The following is a 20,891-nucleotide window of genomic DNA, read 5'->3' as shown; positions in this document are numbered from 1 at the left end:
GTGGGTCAGACCCGAATGGGATTGCAGGGCTAACCAGTAGCATTGATACTTTTCCAAACACTGAATAACATTAATTTGGACTAATTACGTTGACCCAAGTGCTATATAAACCCCTTGACTAGCACATGCAAGCAGCAACTACTTTAGGGTCCCCTCTCACTCTTTGGAAGTTCTGTTTCTACTCAGACTTGAATAAATCCTACTCTTATCTGCACTCATCCTCATCAGTGGATTTCATTCTTCAAATATGTGAGACAAGAACTCATAAAGAAATTGGTGGTGAGCTGCTGAGGTCTGCTGTAACACTGGAGGGCAGAGCCCACCATTTAAGAACTGCAACCCATTTCTCAGCTACAGAGGCCCTCAGCTTATGCAGACCCCACCCACCCTAGCAGAAGCGAAGAATCTAGTTTCATCCCAAACTCTGGTTTCAACTGATAGCTTCTGTTTGGGCAAGAATGGGCCTGGGTGTGTGTAGGGCAACAGCGACAAGTGCTGCCTCTTGAGCTCCTCTTGGGTCTACCAAGAGCCAGGTCTTGGGGGACCCAGACCCCGCCACATTATGCTATGTCTTGTCAGGCTAGAGGCCCTATTCAGGAAGCCTCAGTAGAGGTGGCAGGACTCTGGCTCTAGTTTCAGACACAAGAGCCCAGGCTTACAGTTGACATCAAACCCGAAACTGAAGGTGTTGCCACTTGTATGTATCACCTAGGCCAGGGTCAGACAGCTTCTGCAGGAAAGGGCCTATGGATTCCACCTTGCAGACTACATGGTCTCTGCTCATGCAGTGCACAAGCTGCTAGTGAACCAGTACAGCTAAGTTCCAAGAAAATTTTACTTACAGAAATTGCATCAGGCTGGGTTTGGCCTGTGGGCCAAAGTCTGTTCACTCCTGACCCAGACCAAACCATTACCATATGGATGAGAAAAATGTCAATCAGGACAATGGCCAAAAAGCTGAAGAGCACAGTTTGTGGAAATAGCTGGAATGACAGCACTCAGCACTTACCCAGCCTGCTCCACACGGCAGCCTTCCTAACAACCCTAAACCTGCATGCGCTGACATAGGGGCTCACAGGACAGCGCTTCACTCAGACAAGAAAGGGTCTCCACTGGCACTTCCAAGCAGTCCACCCGTTAATGCACTGGACATACCTGAGGAAGGAAGACCTGTCTTGCACTAAGCACAACTTTTGAACGTCCTGCCAACATTCACACTGGTGCCAAAGCTATTTATAATTATCTGAGACTAGCCCGAGAAACATCGCCTTTGGTAAAAATCACAAAATATGTTCTTGTGCACTGTTAGTATCAGCACATTCTTCAGAGCAGCAGCTGTAGTCATGCTGAGGAAGTACCAGTTCTTTTTGTTCAGAACTCAGCCACGAGCTACTCATCACTGCAGAAACCTGTGTGGATGGCAGGAGGTGCAAGTGTCGGCAGCTCCCGCAGAACCCACTCAGCCAGCAGTCCTGAGAGCGGCTGCAGTGCAGCGGCCCCACAGGCGCAGGGGACGTTGCCATGAATCCTGGTGACCTTGTGCCCAAGTCCATACACTGACACACACAGTACATATAGATCACTCTCCTCTTTACTCACACTTAGGACCAGTACAGATGTTGCTACCCCTAATACTGCAGGTGCAGGAGGCAAGGAAGGGGACATTACAACTTACTCATTCTCAAGGGGGATGCTGGGGCCAACAGGATCGAGGGATACCCTGCCAGGCCAAGTCACACACAAGAACAAGTCATAGAGAAGATGGAGATCCACATGTCAGAGTATTCCAGTCCAACTAGACTACTCCATGGAAAAAGAAACTCAGCGCTTGCCTGGTACTAGGTTTGATCCTCAGCACCACATAAAAATAAATAAATTAAATAAAGGCATGCTACCCAACTACAAATTTTTATTTATTTATTTTAAATAAAGGGCTGGGCTGGGCAACTGGGCAGAAAAGGCATTTGACAAAATCCAATGCATTTTGAAGATAAAAGTACTCAGTGAGTAGGAATAGAAAGGAACTTCCATAACATGTTAAAGGACAAAGATGAGCACACATGGCTAACAGCATATTTAATGATGAAAAACTGACTGACAGTTTTCTCTTGAGATCAGGATCAAGAAAAGGATGTTCATTTTTACCATGGTTATGCAGCACTGTTCTGAAATCCAGTTAGGGTCACTGGCAAAAAAAAAAAAAAAAAAAGGCATTCAAACTGTAAAAACTACTTATAGATAACATTGATCTCACATGTTAAAAAAAAAACAAAAAAACCCTCTAAAATTAAATCTATTAGAACTAATAAATGAATTTAGCAAAACTGTAAAATACAAGATCAACATAAAAAAATCCAGAGGCATTTCTATGGACTAGCAATGAACAAATCAAAAGGGAAATTAAGAAAACAATTCCATTTTTAATATTACCAAAGAGAATAAAATACAAGTATGTTTAAGTAAGAGGGTGAAAGACTTGTAATGCTATGAACTATAAAACATTGCTGAAAGGAATTAAAAGAAAACCTCAATATAAGTAAAGACTTTCTGTGCTCATGCTCACAGGTTAGAACACTATTACTGTTAAGACAGTAAGATTCCCCAGAGTTACATACAGATTCAATGCAACCCCAGTCAAAATCCCAAATGAAAACTTTTTTTTTCCAGAAACTGGGGGGGGACACTTATCCTAAAATTCATGTGGAACTGCAAGAGACCCTCAATAGCCAAGACAATCTTAAAGGAAAGAACATAAAGTTGACAGATTTTCCCCAACTTAGTACAAAGCTACAGTGATTAAAACAATCCGGCAATAGAATAAGGAAAGATAAACAGAACAGAACTGAGTCCCAAAATAAACCTAAATACCTATGATCAATCACTTGATTTTGTTTTGTTTTGGTTTTTTGGTACCAGAATGTTTTAGTCAGCTTTTTCACTGCTGTTGACTAAAGGATCTGACCAGAACAACTATAGAGGAGGAAAGGTTTATTTGAGGGCTCACAGTTTCAGAGGTCTTAGTCCACAGAAGGCCAGCTCCATTCCTCATGGCTGGAGGTGAGGCTAAACATCATGGCGGGAGAGGGTGGTACAGGGAAGGAACTCCCATCACGGTGATCAAGAAGCAGAGAAAGACTCCACTCTCCAGATATGAAATATATACCCTGTAGCCATATCCCAACTCCCACCTCCTCCAGCCACACCTACCACTTCAATTAATCCCTATAGGTGAATCAAATCACTGATGAGGTTAAGACTCCTACCATCCAACCATTTCTCCTCTGAACCTTCTTGCATTGTCTCACATGTGACTTTTGGGGGGACACCTCAGACCTAAACCATAACACAGAAATTGAACCAAGGGGTACTTAACTACTGAACCACATCCCCAGCCTTTTTTATATTTTGAGACAAGGTCTGACTAAGTTGCTAAGGCCCTCACTAAGTTGCTGAGGCTGGCCTTGAACTTGCAATCTTCATACCTCAGCCTCCTGAGTCGCTGGGATTACAGGCATACACCACTGTGCCTGACTCAGTTGCTTTTTAACAAGGATGCCAAGACCACTGAACAGGGAAAGAAGAGTCTCTTCACAAATGGTTTTGAGGCTACTGAACATCCACATACAAAGAATCAAGTTAGACCCCCTACCTCACACCATATTAAAAAATTAACTCAAAATGGATTAAAACCTATATGTAAAAGGTAAAATTACAAAACTCTTTAGAAGGAAACATAGGAGTAAATCCTCCTAACTTTGGATCAGGCAATGACTTATTAAGATATGGCACTGAAAAAAAATGATAAAATAAGACTTCATCAAAACTAAAACTTTCTGTATAACCAAAGCATTTTATCAAGAGAATAAAAAGACACACTACAGATAGGGAGCAGGTATTTGAAAATCATAACCCTGACAAAGATTTAGTATTCAGAATGCACAAAGAACTCCTGCAACTCATCAACAAAAAGATGGCCCAGTTTAAAAATGGGCAATGGAGTCGGGCATGGAGGCACACGCTGACCACCAGGGAGGTGCAAATCAAAGCCATAAGATACCACTTCACACCCACTAGGATGGCTCCAATCTGAAAACAAACAAACAAACAAAAAAACAAACCATAAAATGAGTGTTAGTTCTCTCACTCCTGATATGGTACTTTCTGTCTTCCCACTTTCTTTCCTGATTGCTTTGGCTAAGGGTTTATCAATTTGGTTGATCTTACAGACCAGATTTTGAATCTGATTTACACAATCCAAAGGTACATGCAAATAAGATGAAAACAACTGAATTTCAGGTAGGACAACTGCAGTTTTTCTAGGAGAGGAGTAGAGAGTGGGGCCAAGGCCAGGACAGTCCAGATACCCAAAGCAGGAAACAGCTAACACTTTAAGGTGGAGCTTTCCAAGCAGATGGCATAAAACCCAGACTGCAGCAGAATCAGGCATGGACTCCTGTGAGAGCTGCCCACACCAGCACAGAGCCCAGGAGCCTCCCTAGGTCATGATAGCCCAGTACCCTAAACCTGCCTGGTGCTCCTGTCCATAGGTCCCTCCTCTCTGCGCAGGCCTAGCCTGCCAGCTGTGCCCTTAGCCCCAAAGCTTCATGGAACTTTAATGCTAATAGTGCTCATGGCTGCCTCCCCCACATGGCAAAATCTTTAAATAGAGACTGTGTATTCCAGTTTAATTTGAGAGGATGCATGGTTTGATCCCAGAGGCCTTACCTAATTCCACAAAGTAATAACCAGTGGAAAAGCTGGGCAACTTGCTCCCCCACACTCAACAGCAATTCTAATTAACGTGACCACTGCTGGGCACCAGAGGCAGCATTGCTCTTCCATGTGCACACACCCATGCAGTGTCACATGAACTTGCGATCTTCGTGACTCAGCCTCCTGAGTCGCTGGGATTATAGGCATGCACCACTGTGCCTGACTCAGTTGCTTTTTAACAAGGATGCCAAGACCATTGAATAGGGAACTCGACGACATATGTGAGTCTTCATCTGTGATAAATACCACTGGAGTGTTGGCGACACCGAGTGCTGGGTCTTAGAAGGCCCTGAGGCCACAACGGGCTCCCTAGGGCACAATCTGGGAAGAAATGGCTCATGTCTCCAAGAGGTGATTTTGAGATCAGGATGGGAACCTTGCCCAGAGGCCACCATCCTGCTCTACGTCCAGCCCATCACCAGGAGGGTCTCTGGAGAGGCTTCTGCTTCTTGGTAAGGTGAGGGAGGGATCTTAAATTAAGCCCTCGCTACCATTTCCATTCCAGCTTGGAGGGAGACATGGGCTACAAGAGGCTGTATAGCCAGTGACAGCTCACACAGACACCACCAGCTAAGCACAGCCAGTCCCTGAGCTGGGAAATAACTGCTTGTCAGAAAAAGAAGCCCCGCTAGAACCCAATAGTTTCCACCCGGGACAGCCAGCTTGTTGCTCTGAAGTGGTCCTTGGTGCCACCCTAGGGAGGAGGCCTCTGCAGAGCAGAGTGACTAAGCTCCAAAGGGATGGATAGTGCTGTACTGTCAGCGTTGGAAGGTCTGGGGTAGGTACATGGCCACTGACAGATAAGTCCTGAGCCAACTGTGCCTCTGCTCTAGGGCAGCAGAAGGCAGAGCCGTCGAGACTTGGAGGAAGCCAGTACTGAGAGGTGAAACAGAATAAAATCAACAGCAGTGCATGTCTAGAAGCAGTGCTACCTGGCACATGGAGGAGTGCCAACAGGCTTTAAGGGGGTTCCTGCCACCCCATCCGCCCTCCAAGAACAATGGCTCCAGGGCCTGATGAGTGAAGTCGGTGCACATGTGCTTCCACTGACTCTGATGCTTGACCAGAATCAATGAGGTGCCTCCTCCCTAGAACAGCAGGTAAGAAGCGAGGGTCTGCAGCTAACTTCCTGCCTGCTGGATGCAGGACAATGAAATCTACCTAGGAGAAGCAACTGAACATGAAAGCCCCTATGGAAAGGAGCTTCCCCACCAAGCAGTTGCTCTAATCCGGAGGCTCCATGTCCTTGGAAGACCTTGCATGCATAGGTTACCCTGGCAAGGGCTCTCTGGAGCTTAGTGGCAGTTGACACAGGCATCCACATGGCCCCATGCTCCCTGGTTGGAGGGAAAGCCCAGGTGCACAAGGATCAAGCAACACTGGGACTGCGGAGCAGTGTGGAGGGCAAGACGTGCCCGGGAGGAGCTGCTGGCAGGGCTCAGGAACGAAGGCAAGTGACTCTGGAAAAGCTGGCAGGGCAGGCTCTTCAGAGAAAGGAGAACTGCTCCTGCACCAGGCAGGGTCACCTGCCCTCTCCGAGACACTCCACCCCAAGAGGGAGCTCAGGACAGTGAGTGAGGGGCCTGGGGGCTTGAGCAGCATAGCAGAGGAGAAGTGCTGAAGGCTGACACAGCATGAAACTGGTAGCTGGAAAAGAGCTGAGCAGAGAGCGCCACCAAAGGTGCCCAGAGTTGAAATCACAAAGCACTGAGTACCTAGAACTAGGATGAGGGCAAGACCCGCCCCTTGGTGGAATTACTCCCAGCTTTCTAAAGATAAATTAACCAATTCTTCTTTTTGTGATTATAGACTAAATCTTTTTACCTTTTGTCTGGTAGAATCCACAGGGGTTCTTTCTGCTAAAGCATACACCTTCTCCTCCTCTCTCCTCTCCCTCCCCTAAGCCCAGCAGGGGTTATAAACAAGCAACCTGCCAGCAAAAGGAACTACAAACACCTGGGAGTGCATCTGCCAAGGGACACACACCAGAAGTACACCTAACAGAGGGGCAAGAACCTCCAGGTGGAGGGAAGGACAGAGAGGCCAACATGGGGAAGAAGCACATGAGGTGTCCATACTGCAAAGACCTCATGGGAGTCAGCCCATGGGTTACACAATTCCAACAGGGTTTCTAGGAACCCTGGGAAGCTGACTCTGAAGTTCACTTGAAAGAGAAACCATGAGGATACCTAGGGCGATTCTGCAAAAGAAAACCACAGAAAGGTCTCACAGAATAGACACCACACACAGCATAGGGCTCTGCCACTCAGAATCTATGTCCTGGCGGCAGGGCTCCTTCCACAAGGGAACTTTTCTTCTACTTTTCTGAAGGTGAGTGGGGATCCACCTACCTTCTATGGCTAAGGGCCAGAAATTAAGCCACTGGAAACTTATTTTCTGGGCTAAGGTAACAACTTCAGACTACTGTTTCTAAAGTGCACCCTTGCAAGGTGACAGGGTCTTGGACCTTTGCTGACCTGATGGGAAGAGACAGAGGTGCATGGACAACCTGCTCCTAAATGTCCACATCTAATCAGTCAGCTGCTGGCCTGGCCCTGGCCCGTGCTCGGAGGCTGAGTTCTACTAGATCCCCCATTTCTGTGGAGCTCACAGGACACTTGGAAATGGCACCTCATGGCTGCAGTACAGGGTTCCCAGGGTTTGGAGGCACCTGGGACTGAGCTCCAGCAGGCTATCTCCTAACTATGTAAACATGGGCACATCACAGTCCTCACTGAGCCTGTTCCCTCCTCGGAATAATTGGAACCACAATTTGACCAACTTACGGGTTTGCCAGGAGGGTCATGGTAAAATAAGCCACACAGAGCACTGAGTATGTGACTGGAACAAAATGTGCAGCAGCAAACACTGGCTACCCTAAGATCACTGTGCCTAGGAAAATGCGATGGTGAGATGATGGTGGTGGTGATGACAATCATGTCCCACAAAGGCAGTATGAAAAAAGCGTGTCTGCATCAAAAAAATTGTGCACCATGATCAAGTAGGATTCATCCCTGGGATGCAAGGATGGTTCAATATACGGAAATCAATAAATGTTATTCACCACATCAATAGACTTAAAGATAAGAACCATATGATCATCTCGATAGATGCAGAGAAAGCATTCGACAAAGTACAGCATCCCTTTATGTTCAAAACATTAGAAAAACTAGGGAGAACAGGAACTTACCTTGACATTGTAAAAGCTGTCTATGCTAAGCCTCAGGCTAGCATCATTCTGAATGGAGAAAAGTTGAAGGCATTCCCTCTAAAATCTGGAACAAGACAGGGATGCCCTCTCTCACCACTTCTATTTAATTTAGTCCTTGAAATACTAGCCAGAGCAATTAGACAGACAAAAGAGATTAAAGGCATAAAAATAGGAAAAGAAGAACTTAAATTACCACTATTTGCGGATGACATGATTCTATACCTAGAAGACCCAAAAGGGTCTACAGAGAAACTACTAGAACTCAGGGCTGGGGATGTGGCTCAAGCGGTAGCCCGCTCGCCTGGAATGCATGCGGCCCGGGTTAGATCCTCAGCACCACATACAAACAAAGATGTTGTGTCTGCCGAGAACTAAAAAAATAAATAAATATTAAAAATTCTCTCTCTCTCTCTCCTCTCACTCTATCTTTTTAAAAAAAAATTTAAAAAAAGAAACTACTAGAACTAATAAATGAATTCAGCAAAGTGGCAGGATATAAAATCAACACGCATAAATCAAAGGCATTTCTGTATATCAGCGACAAAACTTCTGAAACGGAAATGAGGAAAAACACTCCATTCACAATACCCTCAAAAAAAATAAAATACTTGGGAATCAACCTAACAAAAGAGGTGAAAGATTTATACAATGAAAACTACAGAACCCTAAAGAGAGAAGTAGAAGAAGATCTTAGAAGATGGAAAAATATACCCTGTTCATGGATAGGCAGAACTAACATTATCAAAATGGCGATATTACCAAAAGTTCTCTATAGGTTTAATGCAATGCCAATCAAAATCCCAATGACATTTCTTGTAGAAATAGATAAAGCAATCATGAAATTCATATGGAAAAATAAAAGACCCAGAATAGCAAAAGCAATTCTAAGCAGGAGTGTGAATCAGGCGGTATAGCGATACCAGATTTCAAACTATATTACAGAGTAATAGACAAAAACAGCATGGTACTGGTACCAAAACAGGCGGGTGGACCAATGGTATAGAATAGAGGACACAGAGACTAATCCACAAAGTTACAACTATCTTATATTTGATAAAGGGGCTAAAAGCATGCAATGGAGGAAGGATAGCATCTTCAACAAATGGTGTTGGGAAAACTGGAAATCCATATGCAACAAAATGAAACTGAATCCCTTTCTCTCGCCATGCACAAAAGTTAACTCAAAATGGATCAAGGACCTTGACATCAAATTAGAGACTCTGCGTCTGATAGAAGAAAAAGTTGGCTCCGATCTACATATTGTGGGGTCGGGCTCCAAATTACTTAATAGGACACCCATAGCACAAGAGTTAATAACAAGAATCAACAAATGGGACTTACTTAAACTAAAAAGTTTTTTCTCAGCAAGAGAAACAATAAGAGAGGTAAATAGGGAGCCTACATCCTGGGAACAAATTTTTACTCCTCACACTTCAGATAGAGCCCTAATATCCAGAGTATACAAAGAACTCAAAAAATTAAACAATAAGATAACAAATAACCCAATCAACAAATGGGCCAAGGACCTGAACAAACACTTCTCAGAGGAGGACATACAATCAATCAACAAGTACATGAAAAAATGCTCATCATCTCTAGCAGTCAGAGAAATGCAAATCAAAACCACCCTAAGATACCATTTCACTCCAGTAAGACTGGCAGCCACTATGAAGTCAAACAACAAGTGCTGGCGAGGATGTGGAGAAAAGGGTACACTTGTACATTGCTGGTTGGACTGCAAATTGGTGCGGCCAATTTGGAAAGCAGTATGGAGATTCATGGGAAAGCTGGGAATGGAACCACCATTTCACCCTGCTATTGCCCTTCTCGGACTATTCCCTGAAGATCTTAAAAGAGCATGCTACAGGGATACTGCCACATTGATGTTCATAGCAGCACAATTCACAATAGCTAGACTGTGGAACCAACCCAGATACTCTTCAATAGATGAATGGATAAAAAAAATGTGGCATTTATACACCATGGAACATTATGCAGCACTAAAAAATGACAAAATCATGGAATTTGCAGGGAAATGGATGGCACTAGAGCAGATTATGCTTAGTGAAGCTAGTCAATCCCTAAAAAACAAATACCAAATGTCTTCTTTGATATAATGAGAGCAACTATGAACAGAGCAGGGAGGAAGAACAGGAAGAAAAGACTAACATTAAACAGAGACATGAGATGGGAGGGAAAGGGAGAGAAAAGGGAAATTGCATGGAAATGAAGGGAGACCCTCGTTGCTATATAAAATTACATATAAGAGGTTGTGAGGGGAATGGGAAAATAAACAAGGAGAGAAATGAATTACAGTAGATGGGGTAGAGAGAGAAGACGTGAGGGAAGGGGAGGGGGGATAGTAGGGGATAGGAAAGGTAGCAGAATACAATAATTACTAATAGGGCATTATGTAAAATTGGGTGGATGTGTAACTGACGTGATTCTGCAATCTGCATTTGGGGTAAAATTGGGAGTTCATAACCCACTTCAATCTAATGTATGAAATATGATATGTCAAGAGCTTTGTAATGTTGTGAACAACCAATTAAAAAAAAAAGAGCATGTCTGCATGAAGGGAGGGACTAGCAGGGAAGAGGGATGGCGAAGTACATCTTCACCTGAAGGGACACCTGGGCTCTGCAACACTGAGCACATTCCAGGAGAAGGGACAGCACGAGAAGTGTGAGAAGAGGGCTACTCAGAGCAGGCAAGGGGCTGGGGGTCAGCGCAAGAGGGAGCGTGTATGGGTACGCCCTTGCCAGGTGGCAAGGACTAGGTGAAGACACAGGCTGGCCACACTCAAGATGAGAACATGCCAGACTGCTTGTTTACATCCCAAATCCACGTGCTAAAATCTCACCCAGGGCGGTAGTCTCAGGAGGAACCTCTGGGAGATGATAAGATCCTGAAGGGTGACCAGTGCCCTCAAGGAAGGGGCCCAGGAGCTTGATCACCCCTCTCAACATACTAAGCAACAGCGAGAACCAGGGAGGAGCTTCACCAGACACTTAACCTTGGATATCCAGCCTCCAAAACTGCCAGCCTTATATTTCTTTAAGCCACCCAATGTGTGGCATTTTTGTTATAGCAGGGAGACAGTCCTGAGACACAGTCACAGCCTCCCTGAACCTTCAGAGTGAGATCCAGAAGAGGCACTTGGTAAATACTGCATCAGGTAAGTTTAGCCTGAATGCAAGAGGTGCTTAAAGGGAACCTGTTGTCTGCCTCAGTCTGTAAAAGTCCTCCCTCGCACCGAGGAGCCTTGACATGTACGCCAGAAATAAGACTAAAGGCAGAAGTCAGACTAATGGGCACAGGAAGAGAGCCCTGTGCCAGCTCCATGGCGCCCAATGAGGACCAGGCTACGGTCACCCCCAGCAATGCTGCACTAAGAGGCCTGGGTCTTTTCAAACGCACACATTCAGGCAGATTTGCCAGACATCCAAGGAACTTCCTCTCCCTCCAATTTGGGGACGAGGCAGTGAACGTTCAGGGAGCTACAACATGTATAATAGGAAAAATGAGAAATTATCCCCCATTTGTGCATGATATATCAAAGTGCATAAATGCATTCTACTGTCATGTATAACTAATTAAACAAACAACAATTAAAAATAAAATAAAGCTAAGAATAAAATGAAAACAAAGATTCTATGTCATACTTAAAAAAATAAAAATTAAAATAAATAGAAACTCAGCAAGCAAAGTGCCTGCCTGTGGCCACACTGCAGGGAGGGCTGCTCCTGTGTGCACGTGAGAGGCTCTAGGTGTGAAACGGGCACTCCGAGGATGGGAGGGAGGCCAGTGGAAGGAGGCCAGAGACTCAGACTTCAAACCTTTCTCCAGACTCACTTGGGACACACTTTGTGTGGCATAAAGTGAACTGGCTGCCCAAACCAGGGGACAGCCCTTAGCCTTCAGTGTCACCCATCCATCCTGCAGTCAGTTCTCCTCTAGAGCTCACCAACATCAATTTTCTCCAGCCTGGTGCCCAGTCACAAGCAGGACCTTCGCATAGAGTAACTGCTCTGCCAGTCTCCCTACCAGGAAGGGCTCACAGTTACTGGCTGGGCGGTGGGGGCCGAGCTGGCAGGTTGTGACAAGAGCAGAATCGTGATGGACAGGTAACAGTCACAAACACTGAAGAACCAGCTTGCTTCTGGTCCAAGATCCAACCTGGCATCAGCACCAAGGAGGACAGTGTACCAGCAAGGCCACCTAGGATGAGTCCAGCTCTTCCTTGCACATAACAAGAAGCCTGAGGCTCCAAGAAACCAAGTGGACTCCAGAGACGGCACACTCCTGCACATGAGGGCCCGATGCCCGGGGCCTTCACACAAGACACAGGGCTGCCTTACTGGAGGTCCCAGACGTGGGACCCTCTGTAGAACACTCTCTACCCAGGGCAAGCAGCCTCCGTACATGAAGGTGACTGTGGAGGGAGCAGACTAGGGTGACGGGAGGGCTGGTTGAGCCCTGGCTCTGCTGCAGCCACAGCACTTTCCTGGGACAGACTCACCTACCTCAGAGCTCTTGTGGGAGTGAGGAGTGAGGAGTAGGAGCCAAAGAAGAACCCCACTGGGGGAGAATGGAAACTGAGAGAAATAGATGCTTATTTACATCAAGCTGTGAGGGGTGTCATGCCTCTTAAACCAGAAAATAAACTCTCAATCCTCACTCTCTCAAGTATATAAAATATTTGAGGACTTTTTATAGTTGTGATAAAAACTTTCATCTCTTCAGCCACCACTAGCCATATCTAATTAGGATGAGGTGTGTTAGTGACAGGACTGTGGCCCGGGACTTCTTTCCTTGTGATATTAATTGCACTTAAAGAAAAAAGCATGAACTGTACTTATGTTCACTAATTAGTATGGTTTGCTGGTTAATAATGGGAAGTCAAACTGCCTTTGTCTTGTCATCTGCAATTAGCTAGAGATGTTTAAAGTTCTCCTTTTCCTCCTGGCAGATGCGCTGAGAGAGGGGCTGCAGACATGGAGGTAGGGCTGCCTCCCCCAGCAGCCTTGGACACCTTGCGTAAGGAGTTCTCCAGATGGGCCACCTGACCCCACTGTTGAGGGCCCAAGGTGCCAGATAGTACCCCAAAAGCCATCTCTGCCATAGGGAATGGGGGCCTCAGAGGCAGAGCTGGTGGCACAGTGAACTCTGGCTGCCTTTATCCACGCCCATCTCTGGATGAAGAGCTGGTCCTGTGGGTATGGCAGCAGCACTCTGGTATGTATTCTACTTCGAATTCCAGGAGTGAGGGGTTCTGGTTTAGCCAGGGGAATGAGACCTGGAGTCCACTCTGCAGAGCCCATGGCTGTGGCCTCAGACCCAAGGCAAGCAGGATGGAAGGGGTGGCCTTGAGGTCGACAGCTCTGTCCCCCTGCCCCACTGTGATTCCCATGGCCCCTCTGCTCTGGACTTTTCTCCCCAGAGGAGGAGGAGCCAGCCAGAGATGTCAGCCTCATCCCCTGGGAGCCAGCACAGAAGAGACCACAAGTCAGAACAAAAGAACAAGGCTGGGAACACAAGCTAAATCCACAAAAGGAGCAGAGCAAGCCAGCAGCAAAGGGACCCGGGAGCGCAGGAAGCGGGAGGGTGGAGAGAGCATCCCACATGGCCTCGCTGAGAGGCGCCTAGAGAGGAAGGGCACAGAATGTCCTGTTGGGATCACCCAGGCAGCCTGGGCAATCTGGGGCCACCTGCTACACGGGGCTACTAAAATAATTAAAACTGAAAAGTCAATTTGAGTTTCAGTAGGACTAGCCATAGTAACACTCATGACCAGAGACTCCCCTAACAGCTGGCACAGATAAAGCACGTTCCCATGGAGAATAGCCCCATAGGATGGGGCTGCCTAGCCTGGGGTCTGTGGCTCAGGGGAAACCACCTAGCAGGCTCAGTGAGGACAGACAGTCCCTGCTGGAGAGGAGCCTGGGGCCAGTCACACAGCCCACAGGAAACAGTGGCAGAGTCAGGATCTGAACACAGATGGCCAGGCCCTGGGTTTCTCCCCTGCCTCCCCGCCCAGCCTCCCCAAGGGCAGCATGAGGCCTGACTTAGCAGCAGATACCCCTTGGCCCCAGGTGCGCTGGTGGGAAGGTCAGAGGTAAGAGCAGATGCTGTTCCCCTGGCCCCCAGGCACTGCCATGTCTTATTTTCCTTTTAACTAGAAAGAAGGAGAGAGAAGTAAAATAAACAAGAAGAAACAAGCTGAGGTCTGGGCAGTCAGAGGCAGAGAGAAAAACCTGCGGTCAACATTCATCTGAAGGAAACCCACATGAGGAACCTGTACCCTGTCCACCTGCACCCCAGGGACATGCCCGGTGCAAGGTGCAGAGCCTGCTCATGGAGGAGACCTGCAGCACCTGTGCCACAGGGGCTGCCCATGCCCACTCTGGCCTAAGGGCCCAAGAAGCTTCTATCTTCTCACCTCCCTGAGAAGAGACCCAGGGTTAGCAGTTTCTCCAAAGCCACATGGAAACAGGGGAGGGAAGGGGTCAGGGTCAAGGCACTCCTGCTCCTGAGGAAAAATAGAGGGTCCAAATTCAAGGGCAGCAGTGAGTGACCAGCCAGCTGCTTAGTCATAAAGCCACAGGCCTGGCATGTGCTTAGCACAACTCATTTCTAATTCCTCTTGGCCTCGTGCACATTATGAAAACAAGGCCCTTGGGCTCATTTCAATTCAGGTCAACACCAAGGAAACCATGCATGCTGACACACAGAACATCAGGGTCTCCCTGGGGCTCAGTAAATGGATGCACCAGTCCTCAAGGAACACCCGGCCCCTACCTCAACCCTGGCTTCCTCAAAGTCAACGCGAAACAGGCCCTTGTTGAACTGCCTGGAGGACTCAGTTATTGAGGACAAAGTGTGGAATGTCCAAGGCCAAAGAAGAGGGGGTAGAGCTGCCCACCATGATGCTGAAACCTGGCAGCCAGAGTTCGGAGGATGCCGCAGACTATGAACCGCAGTGCAGCAGCAGCCAGAGTGGATGCGGGAGGTTTCAGAAGAGGTGGTAAGAATGATGCTCCTGACGCTGAGCTGTGCTGCGGCCTGCCACCTGCCTCCTCACTGGCACCCAGATGTGGTTGGCCTGCAGCCCCACCCTGGCCCTCCTGGAAGGCTGCCTCAGCACAGCAACGTGCTACTGCACCATCCACCATGAGGGCAAGGAGTCCTCCCAGGACCCCTTGCTGTCCCTCTACAGTTGACCTCCTGAGGCTTCAGGGCTGTTACCTAAGTGCTGCTATCCACATTCACTTCCGAAAAACCAGCCCTACCTGCCCTGGATGGCGCTTCTGGGGATCTCCAAGGGACAGCCTTCTCCCCTCCTGGCTTCTCCTGATAGGGTCTGGGAAGGAGCCTCTCTCCCAGGAAACACTTCCTTCTCCAGGACTTGAAACAAAAGTGCCCCCTCGGAGCCCTGGCTCACAGCTTCTGCCTGGATACGAGGCCAGGATGCAGGAGTGCCCAGAAACAGGCTCCACTCTGGTTCCCTCCAGCTTCACACTTGCTCCAGGATAGAAACGCCACCCAGGGCACAGGACTCCACTTAAACCTGGCGCAGGTCCTCAGGTTCTCTACAGCACCTGTGCCATTTTCCCTACAGCGAAGCCAGCCCTGCTTTCCATGGCCCTCCATCATCATCCTATCACCATCCTAATCCCCTGCCCCTCGGCCCTGGCCCCCTCTCCCTTTCCCTGCAGTCCTGTCTTCACTAGCAGCTCAGATCTTGCTGTTTATTCTCTGCGCAGTCACAGTTGGAACCCTCCACTGTGAGCCAGGAGGGCAGGAGCCTGTGCTGCTGGCTGCTGTATCCCCAGAGAAGCCAAGACTGTCCTTTAGTACTTGCTGAGTGGACAGCGAACATGCCAAGACTCCGCACAGCTTCCCACAGGCGTCTCCGCTCTGCTCAGCCCTATATCTGGGCTTCTGCCCAGCAGGAACTCAACCAGACCTCTCTGGGGCCAACCCCACCTGTGCTGCTAGGGCCAGCAGGAGCCCAGCCCCCACTGCATCTCCTCATGGCTCACCTGAGCATCTCTGGCATCACGCGTCCTTCAGCGCCTGCTGCACATGTGGGGCAGTGGGAGCTACCCAGCAGAGGCCAGCAGTCTGCTACTGGCACAACTGGAACTCACTTTCCATCACACCACTCTTCCATTCTCCACACCATTTCCAAAGACAGGGAAGGACGCATGCCTGCAGGACAAGCCCTGACAGGGATAGGACTCTAGACCCAGGATCAAAGCAGTAAACTGTGGGCGGCCCTTTGCCACACAGTGACAGCTGAGCACCATTTCAGGACTCACCATGTCAGCTCTCTGTTTCTGGCCTCCCAGTTCCTCCAGAGCCTGCGTCAACTGGGCCTGCAAAATAAGACCAGGATGGTCAGAGGCTGTGTGTGAGCACTCCCTCCCAGGGCTGCAGCAAGGACCCTCTCCCACCTTCACTGCAGCCTCCTCTCCCTGCTGGGCCAGCAGGGCTGGGAGTTGGGCAGCAGGCAGAAGACCAGGTCAGCCAGGGTTGATTGCCCCTGCAGACAGGACAGGATCCTTGTTTGATGAATGTAACCGAGTGAATAGTCTGGTAACATGACACCCAAAATCTGTCCCAAACCCTGCTGCTGGGTTATGCATGGAGATAGGAGACACTTGGCATGGGGTGCTCAGTGCCCTCAGTTGATGGAGGAAACCATCCACCTCCCTCTGGCACATGCACATTCTAGAGAAACTGACTGATGTAGCTGTGCTGATAGGCTACATGCCACACAAACCTAAAACTCCAGATAGCCTGTTCTGAGTGGGCCATGGAAAGGCCAAGCAAAGAAGCAGGGAGTTCTTGACCAGATGAGCCAAGGGTGGCTGTACTGGGCCTGAGCTGTACTCCTCTTGACCAAGAGCCTATGAGCACGAAGGCACCATGTCTGCCGTAGCTGTGGGGCTGACATCACCAGCTCCGACTCCAGCCAAGACCAGCATCCCTGAGGCTGCCTGGAACCTGCTGAAGCAATCTAGCAACGAGAAGCTGTCTATGTGAGGCCCAGCAGCAGTTCCTGAGGCCACCTGGGAAGAAGCACAGACTAATCCCAGAGTGGCAGCACAGGGACCCAGCCCTATGGGCATGGTTGGCCTCCAGAGACACACGTGGCCTCTTCACTGGCCATGTCCTCAGGTCAGGGTAAGATCACATAGTGAGAATAGATCACAGCCCTCACAGGCACTGTCCAGGCTGCCTCTAGTGGACAGGAAGCAACACATGGAGAAAGGGAGGATGCCGGCAAGGGAACATCCCCTGCCCTAAAGCTAACAGCATGGGCTCTGTCTCTAAAGCCACCATAAAGTGACTCGACCACATACAACTATGGTCATCTTCACAGAGCCAGGGAGAAAGCCCACCCCAGAAAGGCAGACTCCTTGTGCTGGAAGTTCTGCAAAAGGCTAAAAGGCTAGAGGAACCATCCCTCCAATTTGACTCCTGGGCAGCCACCTTCAGGAGGTAGCACCAACTGGACCTCCTCCTCGAGAGGCACCTGCAGACAGGGAGGGCAGCCGAGCACCTATGGAGGCTCCCAGCATGGCGACTCCTGACTGCTGTTAGCCACCTCTTCACAATCCTGGCAAAGAAGGAAAACTGAAGCCTAGAAGCCAAATCCCACCGCAAGCCTGATCAGTGGTCAGTGACCAGGGCAGGGGAGCTGGGGGCCAAAGTCCCGGGGCCTGTTCTCGGTGCACAACTCTTCCACTCTGCCCAGAGGAGGAGGCTGCTGTTTCTTGGGCAAGGGAAGCACAGCAGATGCTGACACCCCCACCACACTCCAAACATCTACAAAGCAATACAAAAACATAAGCTATGCGACAAAAAAGCGGGCAAGATGCACACTTCCCAGAACAGGAAACATATGACGGCGTGCACTGGAAGGCAATTAACATGGGCAGTAATGAGGAAAATGCAAATCAGGACCAACAAGGAGACACAAAAACTGCAAAATTCAGAACTCCTAGTTAGAATACTAGAAGTGGAAAGGACGTAAGTCAATGGAGTCTTGTCTGTGGACATGGGGAAGGAAAACTATTGGGAAAACAATTTGGTCTTAAAGTTTAAATCTGCATAACCTATAAGTCAGTAATTCCACCCAAATATATATTCAAAGCAACTATTACACATGCTTTGACCACCCTACCTCTGTCCACTGGCCACTGAAAGATGGTGAGCAGCAGCTGCCTTTTCTGACTACAGTGCCCGCATCTGAGAGACAAACAGTGCCTGCTCGAGTACCAGCATCAGCAGGAACCCAGAAAGCTCCCCCAAATCAACAGACATGTCCCATCGATTACTACCAACTGCAGACAGAGCTGTGCCTCGGTAGGACAGTCAACCAGAACCAGACATCTGTGAATGTGCCATGTACATATGTGATGAGCACTGGGCAATATGTCACATCTTGTGGCTCAGTCAAGCACTTCTGGCAAAGAGGCCTCCTGAGCATGTGGCCTGGGCAAGCAGCAGGGTGAAAGGCACCTACTGGGGGGAAGAAAACATGGGCCCAACCAGGCCCTGTCTGCTCCACAGTGGAGGCCCTGTCAGTCAGCTTGTCCACATCTGGATAGTGACTAGATCCTTCCTAAGGTCCTGAATCTCGTTCACCTGAGGCACTTGAACAACAGGTTCAAGACCATCACCCCAACAGCCCTGTAGGGTCTGTGCAATAAGGACCCTCTCACCTTAGACAGACATATAGCAGCAGTCACCAGGAAAGGGCAGACAGGGGAGGCTCTTCTCCCCAAGCTCATGTGCAGTACCTTTAGCAATGCTGTTCCTGATGTGGTGGGGAGTCAGCAGAGACAGTGGGAGCTGGGCTCAGCTCCACAGTATCTCCTCCATGCTCTTAGGGGCATCAGTGTGCCTTCTTCTTGCTGCCTCTGCAATGACCTCAGGAAATGAAGCCGGCCACACAGTCCATCTGCTGCTGCCTTCTCCTTAAAACTTCCTGCTAGGACCAGGCTGCCTTCTAAGCAGAAAAACCCCACCAAGGTATCTTGCCCACCAGCTGTTCCCTGAATGCCACAGCTGATGTGCACATCTGAGCCAGTGGCCTGGTGTTGATGGCCATCGGTTATGTTCATTCCACTCAAGCTGAGAAAGCTTCTGCTCTGCCCAAGATATCACCACCATGAAGAAAGCTAGACCTGACCTTAAGGCTGCAACTGACAGGGAGGCTGAGGCCCTAGAGTGGGGTGCTGGAGTCCCCACGGCAGCCCCTGTTTATTCTCTGGAGAGGTGAAGAGCTATCTCAGGGACAACTGACAAGGCAGGTCTCAGTATGAAGGTGTTGTCTTCAGGGACCGTGTGGCAAAGGTGGCACATTGCCAGTACAGCATCCACTGCAGGAACACACATAGCCATGATGGGGTGCTGTGTGTGCTCGGACACGAGCCCTAGACACACGCATCATTTGTGACACGTGGATGCTGTGCCAGGACCTCAACAGGGCTATTTTTATCCTCACTCAAGTGTGAAGTGGCTCCTGATGATCTCGCACCCCTGCTAGCACGCAGCAGGCCCAGGACGTGGCAAGAAAACCTGCAGGAGGACGCAAGCTGGGACAGGACACCTCAAAGCCCTGATGGGGGCTGGCAACAGCTTCTGTCCAATCACAAGATGGCTGGCTGGAAGGACCCTGAGAGCAGAGTAAGCCCCACGTAGAGGCTGTAGCCCATGCAGGTAGATCTCCCCAAGGTCACAGTTAACACGGGAGGGGCTTGATGAAACTCAAGCCACAGGCCGCCCACTTTCCTGGTCTAGCTGACACAGACCTATGACAAAATGTGACAAGCTAGCCATCCTGAGAGATCTTTCTAGGCCATAGAATCAGGTCTCGTTTGAGGCCGAGTGCCTTCTCTGCAAGACAGTGGCCTTGGGTTATGGCTATGGATGCAGAAGTACTCTTGCCTATGAATGGTGGCTAGAAGACAGTTAGCTTCCACTGGCTGCAGAGCGAGCTGACTCCCAAGCAGGCAGCTCCATGGCCAGGTGCATGGTCTGCAGAGCCTGGTTAGGGTACAGGCTGCCAGTCTGGAAACTTAGTGGGCAGGAGTGGGCTTTGCTGAGGTGGAGGACATGAACCCTGCCCCAGAATACCCTAGCACATTCAGCTCAATGTTAACGATTCTGCAGGGCACTGGGTCGAAGGTGTGGGCCTGGGTTGGCTCCCCAGCATTACCAGGAATTTGTTAGAAGCACAGGATCACAGGCCCCAGTCCTCATGCTCTGAGTCAGAGGGAGGGTCTAGTGTTCTGACCAGTCCTGTAGGGATGCTGATGCAAGCCCAAGTCTGAGAATTGCTGCTGGGGAGACTGAATTTAAAGCCACACAACCAGAATTCAAATTCCGATGTTTCTTCCTGTCAACAATGTCATACTCAACCAATGGTAATTTCCACAAAATCTGATGAGCTCAGCTGTCAGAATCTTATTGTTCCATCTATAAGATGGGCATACCATCCCTATCTCATGGGGTTGTTTTTAGAATTAAAAAGAATGTATGTGAGAACTTGGCTAAGGCACAGCAGGTGTCCTTGCTGAAAGGCGGTGTGGAGAATCACGCTCCACTAGTGGGAAGGAAGAAAGACTTCCTTTACCCACGAGGCTCACCTCCTGGCACATGCCTCTGTCCCAGTGCGCTGGAGCCTTCCGCTACGTGCTGAGGACCAGTGCTTTCAACCTGTCCCCAAGTTCCTAGTTGTGCTCAAACACAGACAGCTCTCAGCCTGGAGATCAGGTGTTTTTTCCTTGGCTCGCCCTCTCACCGTTTCAAGGTTTCCCATCATGCTTTGTCCCTGCTTTTCACGGTGTGATCTTCTCTAGCTCTTCACACAGCAGAGCAGTAAATAAAC

At 48.9% G+C, this 20,891-nt stretch overlaps 1 protein-coding gene across 1 annotated transcript in view; it reads right to left on the bottom strand.

Moving 5' to 3' along the window:
• The window catches only part of LOC144369506 (uncharacterized), a 377,412-nt gene that overhangs the window by 70,751 nt on the left and 285,770 nt on the right, over positions 1-20,891 (bottom strand). The window contains exon 20 of the mRNA XM_078029783.1: positions 16,309-16,365. Within this exon, the coding sequence (XP_077885909.1) occupies positions 16,309-16,365 (57 nt within the window). The remainder of the gene's footprint in view (positions 1-16,308; positions 16,366-20,891) is intronic.

This window comes from Ictidomys tridecemlineatus, chromosome 12 (genome assembly GCF_052094955.1).
Source record: "Ictidomys tridecemlineatus isolate mIctTri1 chromosome 12, mIctTri1.hap1, whole genome shotgun sequence".
Taxonomy (NCBI): Eukaryota; Metazoa; Chordata; class Mammalia; order Rodentia; family Sciuridae; genus Ictidomys; species Ictidomys tridecemlineatus.
The sequence above is the reverse complement of the archived record's forward strand: the minus strand, read 5'-3'. Positions and strand labels throughout refer to the sequence as shown.